At 42.9% G+C, this 17,840-nt stretch overlaps 2 protein-coding genes across 4 annotated transcripts in view; both read left to right on the top strand.

Annotated features, from left to right (window-relative positions):
* The window catches only part of LOC311017648 (helicase ARIP4-like), a 56,135-nt gene extending 49,310 nt beyond the window's left edge, over window positions 1-6,825 (top strand). For all 3 annotated transcript variants that reach the window (XM_084016132.1, XM_084016134.1, XM_084016133.1), the window contains 7 exons: window positions 56-261; window positions 827-1,002; window positions 1,554-1,750; window positions 1,860-2,059; window positions 2,174-2,263; window positions 2,440-2,535; window positions 2,698-6,825. In XM_084016132.1, coding sequence (XP_083872258.1) covers window positions 56-261; window positions 827-1,002; window positions 1,554-1,750; window positions 1,860-2,059; window positions 2,174-2,263; window positions 2,440-2,535; window positions 2,698-3,782 — 2,050 coding nt within the window. In that variant the 3' untranslated portion in view covers window positions 3,783-6,825. The remainder of the gene's footprint in view (window positions 1-55; window positions 262-826; window positions 1,003-1,553; window positions 1,751-1,859; window positions 2,060-2,173; window positions 2,264-2,439; window positions 2,536-2,697) is intronic.
* A 2,394-nt stretch (window positions 6,826-9,219) lies between these two features.
* Window positions 9,220-15,122, top strand: tmem115 (transmembrane protein 115). Its single transcript, XM_084014499.1, has 3 exons — window positions 9,220-10,639; window positions 12,137-12,501; window positions 13,984-15,122. Exons 1-3 carry the CDS (start codon window positions 10,148-10,150, stop codon window positions 14,291-14,293), a joined length of 1,167 nt encoding a protein of 388 aa, XP_083870625.1. The 5' UTR covers window positions 9,220-10,147; the 3' UTR covers window positions 14,294-15,122.
* The last annotated feature ends 2,718 nt before the right edge of the window (window positions 15,123-17,840 follow it).

Genomic DNA, 17,840 nt, shown 5'->3' with positions numbered 1-17,840 from the left:
ATGGAAGAAAATTAATATATGAAATCTCAGGACTTAACCAGGTTTCTGACCTCAGGGCTGGTTGTCTGGGCGTAAACCTGATTGGAGCTAACCGCGTGGTGGTGTTTGACGCCTCCTGGAACCCGTGCCACGACGCCCAGGCCGTGTGCCGCGTCTACCGCTACGGTCAGAGGAAGCGATGTCATATCTACCGGCTGGTGTGCGACTTCACGCTGGAGAAGAAGATCTATGACCGCCAGATCTCCAAACAGGGAATGTCAGGTGAGGAGGGAAATGCATTAATGACTTTATGTGAATATCTCTCTTAGAGAGAATTGGAGAAGGCCGTAGAGCGTTGCTCCTTACACACTTTTTGATACATAAATGCTTTTGTGTCAATTGTTTCCAACATTTATAATATTTTTTTTTATTTGACCTTTTTTTAAAAGACCAGAATGGAAAACCTAAAACACAAGACATTCATTTAAATTTCAATGAAACATTGATGCGTCTTTTCTCTCATAAATATAGCCGTCTAGTGAATATCACTGCCTTCAGCTGACAACTCTGTCAAACATCTTCCAGGCTCTTCTGTGTGAACACTCAGCAGACAGACCACCCACAGACACACTTAATAATCAGCTTTGTGTTGAAACCAGAGTTCCTCTTCCAAGTGGCTCTTGTCTGACAGAGTAAACTGTTTCAAGTGTTTGCTGTAAGCTTTGACTGGCGAAACGGACACATCAATGTTTTGGAGCGCTGTAGGAAATCAGCGTCCTCCTTTTTTTTTTTTTTTTTTGCCTCCATCGTTTCCTTAATACCCCCCCTCTCTCCCTCCCTCCATTAGACCGAGTGGTGGATGACCTGAACCCGGTGCTGAACTTCACTCGAAGGGAAGTGGAGTCTCTTCTTCACTTTGTGGAGGAGGAGCCGGCCCCGTCCCAGATCCGTCTGCAGCCCCACGACAGCATGGAGAGCGTTCTCCGCAAGGCTCTGCACCTCTATCCTCGTCAAATTACTAAGGTAGATGGACACAGGACACACCGCCCGTATATACCCCTACAGCTGTCTTTCAGTAGCACATGCGTGTTGTAGAGTTTAGATTCTCTGCCCGAGCACGACCCCGGGCCAGGTTTTTTTATTAAATCATTGCCTTATTGGCCTAATTATTTTTAGATTTTTGTGGCTGAGAAGTGGTGCAGCCGCACCTCCACTTCCCACGGATTTGCAGCCTATTCATGCATTAAAAATAATTGTCAGGTTAAAATCGGGCTGGGGCTAAGCAGTTACAGTTACGCCTTGTTTTTTGTATTTATAACAGTGTTTTAAATACCTGGAAAGGTATTTAATTCCCCTCATAACTTAACCTCAGAAGATTTTAAACTTGCTTTGTGAGGCTAAGAATTTCTCATTTGGCGCGTTCTTGTGTTTTATTGCAGCTAATGTAATGGTATAAGGTAGTAAAAATGTAACGCTTATATTCATTTTTGATTCTAAATTAATTTGTCATGTGAAGGCATCCACATTGTGGGAGAATGACGCCTATCTCATATCGTTTTTTTTTTTTCTTCCAGCAACCATTCACCCACGAGTCCCTGCTGATAGACCGCAGGGAGCTGAAGCTGACTAAGGTTGAGAAGAAAGCAGCAAAGAAAGGTTACGAAGATGAGAAAAGGGCGTCTGTGCCATACACCCGCCCTTCCTACGCTCACTACTACCCTGCCAGTGACCAGAGTCTCACCAACATCCCCGCCTTCAGTCAGAGAAACTGGTCAGTCACTCACAGCTGCAACAAAAAAAAATGCTTCTTTCATAAGGAACTGATGAGTAACACATGAACACAAGTCATGAACTAATACAAAGAAATCAACTCTGCTCAGGCGTCCACCTCCTCGTACTGAAGAGAAGTCAGTCCCCGGGGTCCGGCCAGTCCAGTCAACCCCAGTTCCCATGGCGCCCCGACAGGCGTCCGCAGGCTCTGCCCCAAGCGATGACTCGGCAGAATCCAGCCTTGGAGGTTTTCCTGTCAACTGCCTGCAAAAAGCCGGCGTTTTTGTACAGAGGATTGTCACCACTACAGGTAGGCCCACTACGTATTGGATCTGATTATATTTCAACTTCTTCTTCTTTAGCTGTAGAATAATAGATGTTTCTATCTACTTTTAGTTCATGTATCTCCTTTGGTCTCTTTCAGACATCGTGATTCCAGGCAGCAACAGCTCAACAGATGTCCAGGCCAGGATCACTGCTGGAGAGAGCATCCACATCATCAGGGGCACCAAAGGTACAATAACGCTTCACTTACTTGAAAACGTTCGCGTGTTGGCCACTAAACTCAAAAAAGTGTTCATATAAGCCATCTTACATGATACTTAACTGAATATCTGTTGTTCAGACAAAACAATAATGTAAATAATGTAGTCACAAGCTCATCATGTCCTTCACCTTTGTCTGTTTTAGGGACTTACATCAGGTCGTCTGATGGTCGGATCTTTGCAATCAGAGCAGCTAATAAGGCCAAGAGTGCAGAGGAGAGTACTACAGCGTCACCCAAAGGTAGGACGATCTATCACCAGGACTGACTTCCACTTACAGCAGAGATGTAAAGATAAGGCACAGAATATTGTAGACATGATATTATTTAAGCAAACCCAGCTCACCTAAGTCTTAAATTATTTTCCAAAAGCTTAGCTCTACCTCCTTGGTTCTTCTTCTCAGACTCCCAGACCCAGCCAGAGGAAGTGTTAGCCAACGGCAGCAACGGTTGCCTGTCACCTGACAGGGAGCAGCCAGTGCACTCCAAGACTGCGCCGCGCCCTCTTTCACCTGACAGCCCGGAGATCATCAGCGAGCTGCAGCGCTACACGGGAGCTGGCAGCGCCGCAGCTCAACCAGAGAGGGCAGCAGAGGGCAACATGAACACCCTGCCGTCCACCAAAATGGTTCAGAACAACGGCAGCAATGGGAGCAGTTTTGCTGCCGTAAATCTGAGCCACAGTGATGCCTCTGTGACTAATGTAATCCAGCCCAACATGGACGCCACTGCAGCTCAAGACCTGAGAACAGGCTCCAAGCGCAAAGCCTCCACCCCCTCCCTGGATGAGCGGCCCAGTAAGCAGCCCTCTGCAGACATACACTCCTCAGCCCCTCTGGCCACACAAGGCTTCCCCTTCAGCGGGGGCTACGGCCTCCCTCCTCTGGGCCTCAACCCCGCCATGTTGGGTGGCTCACTGGGCCACCCGCTTTTCATGGGGGCAGGCTCGCCTTACTTCCAGCCCCCCCACACTCAACTGAGGGACTCCAGTTACATGTTCCCAGATGTATTCGGCTTTGGCAGAGCCAGCGGAGTCCCTACCTCCTCATCCTCCTCCTGTTTGACGACAACCACTGCGACTGCCGTGTCCTCTTCCTCATCATCTTCTGCATCAGTCAAAGCTGCCAGTTCAGTTCCAGGAGCCCTGCCGCCGTTCATGCTGAGCCCCAGCATGGTGGGCATGGCTGGGATGCTCCCACAAGGCTTCCCACTCTCTTACAGTCAGTCCCTGGCTAGCCTCTACACAGGGTCCATGCTCCCTGGTGGGCTGCCGGGTCCAGCCGCCACTCCTGGTCCAGCGGGAGCCAGCTTCCTCTCCCAGTACCCTGCCACTGCTGCCTCTAGTTCCTCTTCATCTTCCCCTTCCTCCTTCTCCCCTTCTGCGCGGTCTGAAGGCCACCGGGGCCCGGTGCTGATGAATGGCGGGCATGTCAGCAGCGCCAGCAGCTCGGATGATGACGATGATGTAATTGAGGTAAGGGGACAGTGACAGACGAATGATGTGGTTGTTTGAGCAAGCTCGATTCAATTTAAAAACCATCAAAATAGGATGACATCCTGTTTGGCGGAAGCAGGCTTTACGGGGCTTGTGCCTGAGGCCGTGAGGGAAATGGACAAGAAAAGAGACACTTTACGTGATGACAACTGAGCCCCTGCGAAAGTGTTTCTTCTGTTCGTCTCCACTGTCTTGGAGAAACAGTCTGAATGGGGATTAAACACAGACTGGACACAGAGCGGCAAATCTTAATGCTGAATATCAGAAGATGAAACCAGAGGAAGAAAAAAGCTCCAGAGGGAAGAAGAAAATGATAATCAGAGGACTTTGGGCTTCCAAGTTTTTGTCCAATACTGGCATTGAATTACGAATCACTGGACTTAGAACTGCTGAGTTTGGGCCTGAAGTGACCACAAAAGGCCACTAGATGTAGTGTTGACTTTAGAGATTCTAGTTCTGCAGCTTTGCTAAATGTTGACTTTTGCTTTCTTCGGCTTATCAAAAAGATGATGTATGTTGGAGTTGCTTATAAAAAAAGGGGGAGGGGATAATTAAGTTAGCTGGTAGTAACCTTTTGTTAAATATCAGTAACTGAAATTATATTGTTTGTCAGTTGTTGAATATTGCTACTGAATATTTCTTCAAATGGAAAAAAGAAAAGGTAAAAAGAGCAAATAGAACTTTTAAAAAAGCATTTTGAACATTGAACTTAATAATTCACTGCCAGGACAGGGGTATTGTACGTTTTTGTTCTTGAAGAAAAAAACATAAAGAAGTGGGATCATTCTGAATTATGGAAGAGGAGTTTGAGGCTCGTTGAGGATGAGGTTAAAGACAATTACTGAAACCTTAAAACTGTAATGAACGAATGTATGCTTCATGAAATGCCTTTAAACCAGGCCTTTTTGACAAGACTCCTTCTATTTAGGCATCAGTGGGAAGATCTGATTCTTTTCTCTTTTTTTGCATTTTATATTTATATGATCTCCTAGTTTTTAATGATAAATCATTGCCTAAAGACAGCCAGGTGAAAATGAGAAAAAAAACTGTGTGTTTGTGAGGTGTCCTCCTCGTAGCGGAGAAACAACCAACAGAAAATGCCTTTTTGCCTCCATCTTTCTGAATGTTAACTGAGAGAGGAGAGGTAAAGGGAGACAGGCGGACCCCGCCGCTCTCTGGATCTCACCCGCAGTCTTACTGTAGCCTAGCAAAAAGCGATGCAAAACACTCACTCAAGCCTATATACCGTCTGTTTTCGTACAACCCCGGAGGAGTTAATCTTGCAAACCCCACTTTTGGCTACACTTGTGTCGTTCCTGTGTTGTTCGTGTGTCGTGTTCTTAAGGGTTACAAAAGGAATCGTTTATAAAAAAATGTTGCTCGATTTTGGTAACTTGCTCTGATGACACAGATTCCACCTGCTCTGCTGTTTTTATATCCTTCTCTTCTGTATCATCTCATTTTGTGAACCGTGATCATTGTGAAACCAAACAGATTTTTTTTTCCCTCCCGAAGAGACGGTGTAGCTTTGCCAAAAAAAAAAAAAAAGAGAAATGCACAAGCACATTAGAGACCTCCATCGAAGAGAAATGTGTCTTAGAGACCAAATGATGTTTCCACCACAGCAACGAGCTCTCTCTCTCCAGCATCCTCACAGTCTAGACGTTAAGCAGCCATCTCTCTGTATGACCTTGCAGGTAACACTGTACACTGTACCGCACTGTAAAAGTGACACACATCTGTAAACGTTGTCAGTAGGCCGGTTGAAAGCTGGGAAAGCTTCAGCATGTGACCAAGACCCCTTTAGATTAACCTTAAACCGCCGCTCTGCTGTTCCACTCGATCTCCGATCACACAAACGGATCTACTTTGGTCCGAACTGTCCTTGTGTGGAAAATCTTCTCCTCCAAAAATGGCTCTTTTGTTTTTGAAAGTGAAACGTCACAGAGTAAAGACTGAGCATTTCCTGTTCTTTCTCTTCCATGTATTTTGTTCTTCATAATGACATGTTTTTGTTTACTTGTGTTAAATTTTTTTTGACAATGTTTGAATTTACCAAATGTATTTATTTGTGACGGTGCATATTTATTCATTTTTATTTTTGTACAATGTTTGTTTTTTTGTTGCTTTTCTTTATTCTTGTTTGTAAGATTTGTATGATCATATTACTTTTGTTGTGAGTACACATGGAAAACACTTTCTTGTGATTTCTTTTTTTTTTTTTGGTGACGATCTGCGAGTCTGACCCAACACATGTGAACTTGCATGTGGACCAACCGACTGGTGTGTTACTGTGCACATTAACACCCAGGGTAGCAACTGTAAGGAGGGTCAATCAATGATCATATCCCACTTAACTGATCAGCTCTTGATTATGAGAAACCCAAGAAAAAGAACATCGTGGATGCACCGGTGTTAACCGTCATACTAAGCTGTGTTAAAAAAATCCTCCTCCTCATCTATATGAGCTCCGATTCCTTCATGAGAATATCTTGCCTGTTTGGGATTGGGATGCAAATCCTAAGTATTTAATCATATAGGCCATTTGTGTGCATGTAAATGTAAAGCTCATTCACAATGGGTCAGACACCGAAGCAGTACCTACCACAAAAGAAAGAAAACAATATCAAGTGCTTTTCTTCCCTTTTATTATCTGTGGTTCACTACCATATCATCAGAAATGTCCATGTGCGTCCTCCCGATGATGGCAAACAAGTGAGTTTCCTCGGTGTTGAATTGTTTGGTTGTCAGCTCGCTGACTGACTGCTCTTTTGTTTCACAGCTTTCTACTTGAATTTACATATTTATTTATACAAATCTATTCGGTCGGACGAGCCAAGCCGAATGTTTGAATTCCATTTTAGCCGAGGAGAAGATTAAAGCTGCTGTCTTTTGAGGATTGGCTTTAGTCAAACCCTGTTGTGTAGTCTATCGATGGATCATGTGTATGACCTTGGATTGCTTTTAGATCCTTTTGGGTTGTTTTTTTGGGGCTTTTTGAAGTTTGTAAATAAAAAGAAACATGTTCTGAATAATACTTTTCCTAATTTCTTTACATCAATAGTCGGAGCAGATGTTTGTCCCTCCCCCACACACACAGACACACACAGGCCAACATGAAGCTGCCTGCAATGAACTGCTTTTACAGTTTTACAGTCACACGACGAGAGTACATTTTGCTATACTCAATCTTTATGATGTATAAAAAATGGCATATTTATGCAATTTTAACACTAATCTACATTATATTACATTTGTCTTGAAGTAACAAAACTTTGCATGCTTATATTGTCAATAAATACAGGTGTAAACCAAGAGTCGCACAGTAGAATCAGTTTGTCTGATGCACAAGTTCACGGACCATTATAGATCTCAGTGGTGTCTTTTTCTCTGTGCTTTGTATTAATAATCAACCGCTCATTAAAGAAAAGTCAGGATCTGGAATCTGTTCCAAATGGTACTTTATTCTCTCTTTATTTTTTTAGAAACACACTAAAAATATCAACAAACGAACATTGTGGAGTTAGAATAATGTTTAATATCTTTATCCCTTGAAAAAGAGATGAATTTGGACACTAAATGAGCCAAAATCATAGAGGCCAATTCATGTTTAGGAATGTACAAAACCTACTTGTACAATATGATAGAAAAGGGATATGTATCACTTTAAAAAGAAGAAAAGCTGATAATCTAAGCAATAGGGGCAAAATAAATTACTCTGTTGAATCAGCAACATTTTAGAAAGAACATTCTTGTTTTTGTTTGCACTCGTATAGATGCCAGTACGTCCAACGTCATTGCTTTTGGCAGTTTATTTGATTTTCCTGTCCTTGTAACGTAGTGGTAGCATCAATGGAAGTGAAATCAGGGTTTGGTTCGTACTGATCCACTTTCCACGTCCTACTTTAATATATGGTCCTTCACATACACAAGTTTATTTATATAGAAATTAGGAGGCATCAAATCCTTAAAAACAAATCGGGGCACATAAATCAAAAAATTCCCCAGCCTTTATTTTGCAGGATGCTTGATTTTTTGGCTTGTTGGTGGTGTGGCATATAGTTAATTCAGCCCACCAAATGAGGATACAACTGATAATGGTTGTGTCGATGATTTCCAATGAGAGGTGTGAAAATGTCTGAACGATAACAAGGAGTATCTTGTTTCATTTGAATATTGTCCTGCACACAGCTGGCGACGACTTTGCAGCACAAATGACCAAATGAACACAGCTCACTGGCTCATTTGCATGGTTATTACATATGTTTTGCATGTACACCAGCACTTTTATTGATCTGATTTGATGCATTATGTTCCAATTTACCATCCAATCCATCTCACACCCATGATCACCATCGAAGGAGGATTTTAAAACGAAATTGTTCCAAATCAAATTTATAAGCCACAGCCACAGACAGAGATAAGTCAGTGGTTGGCTGGTCGTAATGTGCCAGGCTGAACAGTTTTATGTACATTCATTTTTAGTGCACAGGTCTCCAAGTTATGTATAAAAGTGTTGTATGTGAGTGCTTGATTTGGGTAAATGCCTAGCATGTACGATGAGGCACAATAAATATCATCGATTGGATTGTTTCCTTTTTATTATAATCAGTGATGCCTGTGATCTGTAGCTCCCTGTTTCTGTCAACCCTGCGTGAAGGTTGCTGTTCAGTCTGTGTCCTTGTCCATTGTATCCTTGTTACAACCTATTTGTATGTGATTTGCCTTTTTTGTAAATCTGATGTGAGTTCCAATTGTTAAAAATAAAATGAATGCACCTGTGCTATCGTTGTGTCTTTGCTACATTGTTATTAGACAATTAACTCCGGAGCCCCTCGTTAGAGATTTAACACACAAATGATCCAAGATGAAGCAAACAATGCTATCAAAAATAAACTAAAGAAAACAATACAGTAGTTCTAGTGAAGTGAGGTCAAATGAGGTTACTAACCACCAACTAGAGGAGCATTTTCCAACTTATAAGGAGCTAGCTAGGTAACAGTGGCAGAGGAAGCATATGCAAACAAAAATCTGAATTATTTAAGAAGCAATGCTTGACATTCCAAAACAATATAGTTATCTAAAATATTTATGTTCAAAATAAATATTGACTATTGCTGTGAAATAAGTCTAATGTTACTCAGGGGAAGTATAAACCTCAAAATTGTAGTTCAATAATTATTTAAAGAATGAATTATTAAGCTGCTTCCCACCACAGGCTCACTTATAAGGTTTAACAACGAATTATTTTTAATTTATTTAATAATCTAACTTTCTAGCTACAATCTGTTATTTGTGTTATCAACGTTGAGGACTGTTAATGTGTTTAGAGGCAGTATTTCTTGAGAACTCTGTTTCCCGGCATGCTTTGGTGTTGAAACGTTACGTGACTTGACGTTTTTTTGGTAGTGATTGTTGATGACGATGGCAGACGACGCAGGTCAGTAGCTGAGTGGTGTTTTACGGGGAGGAGGAGTGCCTGTCCAGATAAAACCATTTTCTCCGGCAGCCTGCTGTCCAAACACGGAAGAACAAGACACCGAACGAATAAAGGCGAGGTAACACTGAAGAACTGTGAACTCTCCGCCAACTGACGCCGGTTCAGAAACGTCTCCAACATTGTTTTGGAGGCCTGTTGCTAGCTTCGGGGAATCCTCGGGCTAGCCCGGTGGACGCCGTGCCTACAGAGCGCAGGGGAGCGGGACAGGAGCTCCGTGGAGCTGCTTCCATCGTCCAGGTTTCTACTGACACGCTGCCCTGTCCTATACTCACACGAAGACGGTAGCTCTCCTGCTCCTTCGTGGCGGTTATAAATCAAAACGCTCTGAGTGTGACACCTAGCTAGCATTAGCTCTGGAGTGTTTACAAGCTAACTCAGCCCAGTCCCTCTGAAGAAGTTGCCCCCGGGGTATAAACGTATATTTCGCAGTTAGTATTTGCATATTTAGGTGCATCTGCCTGCTAGCCGTTTGGTGATTTTGTAACCTTGTTGCACTTCTACTGAAGGTCGCCAACCAGGCAGCTCGATCAAAAGGTCTCCTTAGCTAAGGTTATCACACCTTCAAGCTTATCTGCTGCTGCCCAAAGTTTGCTCCCTTGTGTCAATCGAAGGAATAGACTTACCTGAGTCGACTACCGAAGCTATCTACGACTACTCAGAGACAGTGTCCCGGATGAAGACTCACGGAGAAGTGTGGAATTCAGTGCTGTCAGGAGTCACAGGTGTCACCTGTTCGTCTTGGCATTATTAATCTCACACAGCAGCATCGAACACCTGCTGCACCAGGAGCGACGCGTCCGCCGTTTCACTCCCTTGAGCCGATTTGCTCAAGAAGGATTCTCCTCGAAACAGACCCGCGATGAATCGATACCTGCCGGTGGCGCGGCAGCACTTTCTGGCTGCCCTTGCCAGCACCAGCGTGGTGGTGAAGAGCATAAGTGCTGTGGTGGTTCTCCTCCATCTGTTGTCATGGGCCGTCGACACTACATACGCACTGGGGGTGACCCCAGGCTACCTCTTTCCGCCCAACTTCTGGGTGTGGACACTGGTGACCCACGGGGTGGTGGAGCAGCACATCTGGGGTGTAGCGGCCAATGTTGGGACAGTCATGGCCTGTGGGCGCCTGCTGGAGCCTCTGTGGGGTGCTCTGGAGCTCCTGATATTCTTTGCAGTGGTTAATGTGTCTGCAGGCCTCCTGGCAGGCCTCTCATACCTTCTCACCTACGTTGCCACCTTTGACCTGGACTACCTGTTTGCTGTACGTGTCTATGGAGCAGCCGGGTTCCTCGGAGGTGTCCTGGTGGCGCTGAAGCAGACCATGGGGGATACGACCGTGCTCAGAGTGCCACAGGTGAGGCCAACAAACACCAGTTATTTCTACTCTGCATTGATGCTCATCTGCTAAATAATACCGAGACCAGTGAGGGGTGGGGCAGCAAAGTTAAACTGGGACTGTAACCCAACAAGAATGTAAACAGTACTGGAAACCTAACCACTTGTCCTTGAGTTGTATACATTAATCACTGTGTCAGATTGTGGCCATCACACATCGACGACACCCCAAGTCATATTCACAAAATAGCATAAAATGTGCTATTTTTTATTTTAGTTTAAATTAGTTTTAGAGTTTTGCAATGAGTATGAATAAGGAAAATGTGTCCCTATGTTAAGTGCCAAATTCTTTGCCTTGATTTACAGACTACATGTAACTCTACACAGAGGAGGAAACCAGTCAGTCTTAGAAGCACTGAATCTACAGTATGTGTTTAGCTAAGAAGGAAGCATAGGCTTTTAAACATAAGGTAAATAGATTGGTATAAAGTGGAATGGGAGCATTTCCACACGTACCTCCAGCATACCAGCTTTTTTCTGGATTGGAGAAATGCTGGAGTATTTGTGCTGGAAGTCCACATGCGGTAAAGCCCATGATGTTTGTTTTTTTCTTTTAAAGTTCAGGGGTGTTGCTTCCAGTCTCCCTTTGAGGCTGTAATTGTGGTTTTGCATGATGAAAGCATCCAGTTATGTGTCTCTCACCCCCCACACTCACCCAATAGGACCCTACAAACTACAGCCATAGAAACAACATCTAAATGTATAGCTGCTGTGGGTCAGGCTTGTGTTTACACTGTACCTTTTCATTGGGACGACTCCCCAGATGCTTGAATTGGGATTTTATGCTGATGGAGGAAGTTGTTTTCTTTCTTTTTCTAACTCTCTTGTTAATACTTCCTTCAGTTATATTATTTTTCATGCTGGTGTGCTTTGCTAATGGCTTTAATCGTTTTGTGACCACACCTCCTCATAAACTATCCATAGAGCCCATGCATGTCAAATTATTGTATAAATACAGTGATCATGGTGTTGTATTAAAGACAAATAAGCCTGCGGTTTATAGGCTGTTGATTTGTTTTTGTGTTCTTTGCTTTAGGCATGTGATTCTTTTCCAAATAGAATGTGATCTGTTCATTTACATTGTAAAATTAAATCTGATCTTCTGTGGAGCAGTTTACACTGAGAGTCCAGATAAGGGTTTTGCTGAAGCACACATAAATGACACCTTCCTATGTGTCTCTTTATAAATTGCTGGACCACTCTGCTTTAGCTACCTTTTTTTAAAGCTACTAAAATACTACTCCATCAAAATGCTTGTACATTTTGACTGACTCTCGCCTGCCATCCTGGCATGTAACCAGCTATTGTTTGGTTGTTCCAATTCCTGAATCCAGCTGACTTGAGTGAATTGTGGGAACTGGCAACCACGGTAGTCCGTCAACAAAATGGCAGCTGTCCCTTTGCCTGACTATTTTAGTTCCCAGGAACTAATATCTGTCTTCTCCTCCCATCTCAGGTTAGACTCAAGGCAGCACCAGCGTTGGTCCTCCTCCTCCTGGCCTTACTGCGCCTGTCCGGGCTGCTAGACACCTCTGCCGACCTGGCTGCATACAGCTATGGTGCCCTGTCTGGCTGGGTCTACCTGCGCTTCTACCAGAGACACAGCCGGGGTCGCGGGGACATGTCGGACCACTTTGCCTTTGCTAGTTTCTTCCCTGAGGCGCTGCAGCCGGTGGTGGGGCTGCTGGCAGGGCTGGTCCACGCCGCCCTAGTGAAGGTGAAGGTGTGCAGGAAGATGGTGAAGAGGTACGACGTGGGGGCGCCCTCATCCATCACTATCAGCCTGCCAGGCACGGACCCACAAGATGCAGAGAGGAGGAGGTGAGTCAGAGCATAAAAGAGTTTAACATGTATATCTGCATGCTTATTAACTGTTCTCATGCAAACATTGATAGAAGTTTTATTGTCTCTCCATCTGAGTGACTTTTAATTTAATTTGATTGAAGGGTTTAATGTCATATGTAAATTAATTTATCTGTGTCTGTTCCATTATGAGGTTGGTCACATTACCTTTAAAATTTGTATTATTGTGGTTCCATTTAAATAATAGTCATCCATAGTGTTACTCTAAATGTTGTTTCGGAAGCTTTGAAAACAGAATACTTACACTTTAAGTAAATAATAATCTATTTAATTATTGAGCATCAATACAGAATACTGTTGTTTTTAAAGTTAATTCTTGAAGTGGGGAATCATCAGCTAAGGAAACAGCTTTCAGCACATGAGTGAAATTAAAAATATACACACACCCATATGGTCAAATAAATACTCCAGTCATTGACGAGAAATAGAAACAGTGTTGTTTTTAGTTTTATTTACTGAGGAAAGGGTTGCTGAGCTTGTGCTCTTTTTTTTGGTCATACTGCTCAAACTAGTTCTACAGCACAGAGACTCCCACTCTCAAGCTGTCAGAGGTTTGGTTTTCCTCTTGTTCGTTTGTGACTCTAGCACACACACTTCCAAGCTGTCAAACGGATTGAGTTACAGATAGATGTCATGTCTCTTTCTCTTTCACACACACGCACACAGACAAACGTTTTTCAGGTTTTCGTGACTTTTGGGGACATTACATTGACTTACATTAACTTCCTGGAGACTAACCCTAACCAGACCTGTTACCAGCCTATTCCCGCTCCTTACCCAAATAACTGGTAAAACACACCCACACACACAGACCAGTCCTCCTGTAATTAAAGGGGTCATTTTATAATTGTTTTATGTTGTAACATCACAACAGGTATTATTACATTTTCCCCAGAAACTGGTTGAACTTGACTTGACTTTCATTACTACTACTACACGACTCATCGTTCCTCCAGTGTGACACACATTATATATGGCTGCCAAGTGAATGACGCTAAGGAGAGGAGGGGAATGGGGAAATTAACCTTATGGCGATGATTTAAATAGAAATTTGTACTTTTTCAGAATAAGTGGGGGGATTTAATCAACAAGATTTTTTCATTCCAAAAATGACATCATTTGGTAAATTGCCTTTTCTTTATCAGCAAATGTTATTACATTTACATAACAAGTGGGGTACCTTCATTGTGAGTCCACACATCTACCAGAATATTCTGATTGTGTAGGACACTTAACAAAGCAAGGGATAATAATTGATTCTGCTGTTGAAAACGGCCCATTCAAAGACTGTCCAGACTTTCTGTACTTTGACAGATGAGGGAGCACACACTTACCTTCATGGTAAAGTTCCCATCCAAAAACCATTACAAACTAAATAAACAGCTGTACTTCCTTCTGGGATCAATGAAAAACATTTCTCTTTTCCCTTCTTTCTTCCAGACAACTGGCCCTCAAGGCTCTGAATGAGCGCCTAAAGCGCGTGGAGGACCAGTCTGCCTGGCCCAGCATGGATGACGAGGAAGACGATGACGAGGATGAAGTCAGGACGGACACACAGCCGCTCCTGCCAGTCGGGCGTGACTCCTCCTCCTCCTCCGCACCGCGACCAGCGGGGGTATCTGCCGGCGCCTCTTTCTCCTCCACCTCGTCATCCTCGATGTCACAGAGCAGCGGAGGGCCATCCACGGGCGGAGCCCCACACCCAGAGTCCAGCATTATCAGCTTTGAGGATGCTCCTTCCCGATCGTAACGAACACGCGTGTGAAGATACGCAAGCTCTGTCCGGTGTCACTGGCAGGTTTACTAGTGTATTCAGCTTCACTGGCTAGTATTCAAATGCGTTCAGCGACAGTGAGTAGATATTTATGCTCGATATCAAACACGGCAACACACAGACAACATCTTTGACTAGTTCATACACACAACCACTCACCCACAAACACACTGTCAATGTCATTGTGAAGCCCAAACTAACTGTACAGTGCTTTCAGATCTGACATGTTGGTTGTAAATGCTCAGTGTAGTTGGGCCAACTGGACACTTCTTCTCTTCCTTTCTGCAGTCAACCGAAAGTCAACCAGAAATTCTCTCTTGTCTGGACTTAATCCCAACTTGCAGAGCTCGGTCCTCCGCTTCATGTCTCCCTTTCTCTTGCTTTCTAAATCTATAACAAAGTGGGTGTACAATATTCTTTTTTTCAGAGCAGCCTTAGTTGATCTCTGATTGCCTGCCATGGTGAGTGACAGAGACTCACGCTGAATTCTTGATAAAAGGCCAACTCTTTGCACAGCGGTTTGATACGCTTTCAAAAATGGCCGAAAGTGACGTTAGCTTTTGGTTCACTGGTTCTTGATATGTAACCAGGTGTGCAACGGAGGAAGTATGAAAAGCACGTACTCTGCAGATGTGCTGGACCAGAGGAAGAGGAAGAAGCTACTGCGGGTCTGTCCTGCTGATAAACGTTGCTACAAAACTTCAAAATTTGAAGAGGAGCCGAGTGAAAGAATTTTCTCAGACCAGGTTTATTTGTCGCCTGGTGTGTCTCTGGAAAAACAGGCAGAGAAGTGGACCGTCTACAATTTTTTTTTTTTTAAATCCCTAATTTGTTGTTCAATGGAGAACAATTCTATTTTTTTTTTTTTTTCTCTCTTCATGACTAAAAATATAAAAAATACACACCTTTTTTTTCTTGACAGTACCAAGACACGGAAATTGCATTTCACTCCTGCACACTGATCTGTGGAGGATGATTGTGTTCTGGTTCTACAAGTTACATTGTTTAGGCTATCATCAAGAACTAGCAACAGCTATTCAATTGTCTGAATGCATGTCATGTAAAGAAACGGTCAACGTTTGTCATGGTTGTTAGTTATTTGGCAACATTACAAGTGCAGAGAGGTGCAGGAGACGGGTAGAGAGTTGGCAGGATGGTTGTACACGGACGCAGGGGTTTTTAGAGGTCGTGTCAAACTCTGCTCTGATTTGTTGTATCTCCGACTAGTGAAGATAAATGACTCCACAGACAGTATGCATTGATCAGTAATCAGCCTGACCAGGGTTCCCCAGTCACATCTTTTTCTAAACTTAAGTTCCTAGCATGATACAAACTTCATCCCTCACCCCTCAGAGGTCTCCTCAATCTGTGAAAGTCTGTGAAAGATTGTTTGTGCTCTGTTGTGTCTTTTGAGGTGGCCAAATGTTTTTTTCACAAATCTGGAAACTACACAAAATGTTTGAATGAAGTACCAAAATGTGTTGTTACATGTTGAATTCAAATATAGAGTGATTTTGGGAGTCTAAGCACCCTGTAAAGTATGTTTACAGTTTATCAACAACCTTATTTAACACCCCAGGAATGCTACGTTCATATGTGTGAGAAATGGTGGAATTTGTCAAAGGGAAAGAAAGTTCAGAAAATTCAGAGTTATGCAAGTCTGATCCCTGATCAGCTTGCGGTTTTCTCTGCAAGGTTCTGTGGAAACCTTCAGTCCACCGGCTCAGTCTTAACATCATGAAGTCGCCTGACATATTTGATAGTGTATTTTGAGGAAGAACATCACAAGATTTTTTTTTTTTTGACAAATAGTGCTGCGTGACTTAATGTGTAAAGCTGTGAAAGAAGCGATAATGTCACCGGTTTAGGAACATATGCTCCTGGGAAACATTAGCAGTCTGATATTCAAACTTGCAACGGTCTGTAATTTTCCAACCCATGCTTATGTTTTAATCTGACAGTATGCTCCAGGTTAACGTTATGTAGTACGGCAAATTCAGATTAAATATGTAGAGTTTGCGTTTGGATTCTCAATTCCAGGCAACGATAAACAGTCACTTTTCACCAGATGGAAATGTTTTATGTATGGGAAGTGATAAGCCATATTGGAGTGATGAAGTTCTGTGTGATCTGTCCGCTTGTCCTTTCTGCTCATTTCACGTGCTCTTATTTTGATAGGAAGATGTTTGCGTTGGATGATTGGGTCTGTTCTTTAATTACATAAGGAGGAGCGGTGGTATTTACACAACCAGTGGACAGGAATGAGAGACGGAGCTGAGTCTTTCAAACCGCATTCTACTATCGCAAGCATTCAGGGTAGCAATGGAGGAAACGTGTCAAAACGAACCAGCACATACAGTGATTACAGATGGTGTAACAGCGCTATCAGTTTTATGGTGTCATTCTCATACCATTTGATTGCATTATGCTCTGGACATGGCGTGAAGATAACCGTCAAGTTGTGTCATTTGATCGGTGAATGTTGTAATTGACAGTCCGAGGTTTCAGATTGAGCTTGGCCAAACCTCCACCGTCCATCCATTTTCTTCTGTATTTCCATTTGGTTCTGACTGTCAACATCAGCAAAGAGAAGAAAAGGATCGCAAATTAGAACGTGTGAAGAACGCCAGTCTACAGTTGGTGTTGACAAACTAGGAAAGCTAGTGGCAAAGATAATTAATCACTGGGTTTGTCAGTTGCCAAACCCTTTAAGAGTCAATGAACAAGCATTTAATTGCTAGAAATGCCATTTGGCTCCTTACACGGTTCAGAAGTTTGTCCTGTGAACCAGTAAGACAATTTTTTTAAATCTCAACCGGTGCTTTCTCAGTTTTACCCAAACAATTACATTTTACCAGGCTGGCTGGCTTCCTTTCAAAGTGGCCAATGGATGACGCAATTTTTTAATGTATATTGGAATTAATGTGATTTTACTGTAACCGGTGGGGGGGCTCTTTGACGATGTTAAATTTTAAAGTTGCTCATTTGCCAGTCTTCATTTGCAGGTACAAATCTATTACTAGCAACTATTTGGAGGGCTCCGTCAATACAAAAATTAAGTTATATAACTACATCAACATGACATAAAATCAGCAATCATTTGGTATGGTTTGATGACGAGTTGTGAGATTTTTTTCACATATTCTAGTAGCTTTACTCATCTTTTAGCCCGGCAGGCAACAAAGGTCCTTAAAGTGGGGATTGTTTGGTAAAGCGGTGTATTGGAGTAACATCTGTATTGGACCCGTGGATGAAGACTTCCCTGATTTTGTGTACTGTTGGCAAAGAGGGTCACTCAGCAAAGTTTTCATTTAAAACAAAGAAAATAGTTTTTACTGCTTTCATTTTCCTAATCTGTCCCTACTTTTGCACCAACAGATCTTGTTCATACTAATGACAGTCTCCTTTCTCTCTCTATCTCTCTGCACTGTGGCTGTTGCACAGACTTTTCTGTTTTAGTTTTCAGATATATTTCTTTATCTATATGAAATAAAAGACGATTGTATGAAATTAAAACGTGGGT

Source organism: Eutrigla gurnardus, assembly GCF_963514095.1.
Source record: "Eutrigla gurnardus genome assembly, chromosome: 8".
In the NCBI taxonomy this organism is placed as follows: Eukaryota; Metazoa; Chordata; class Actinopteri; order Perciformes; family Triglidae; genus Eutrigla; species Eutrigla gurnardus.
This window is presented reverse-complemented; position numbering and strand designations above follow the sequence as displayed.

Bases quoted from the DNA above. Each gene is read 5' to 3' on its own strand.
- tmem115 (XM_084014499.1), top strand. From the start codon at position 10,148: ATGAATCGATACCTGCCGGTGGCGCGGCAGCACTTTCTGGCTGCCCTT. The intron at 10,640-12,136 runs GTGAGGCCAACA...CTCCCATCTCAG, and splicing joins CCGTGCTCAGAGTGCCACAG to GTTAGACTCAAGGCAGCACC. The intron at 12,502-13,983 runs GTGAGTCAGAGC...TCTTTCTTCCAG, and splicing joins CAAGATGCAGAGAGGAGGAG to ACAACTGGCCCTCAAGGCTC.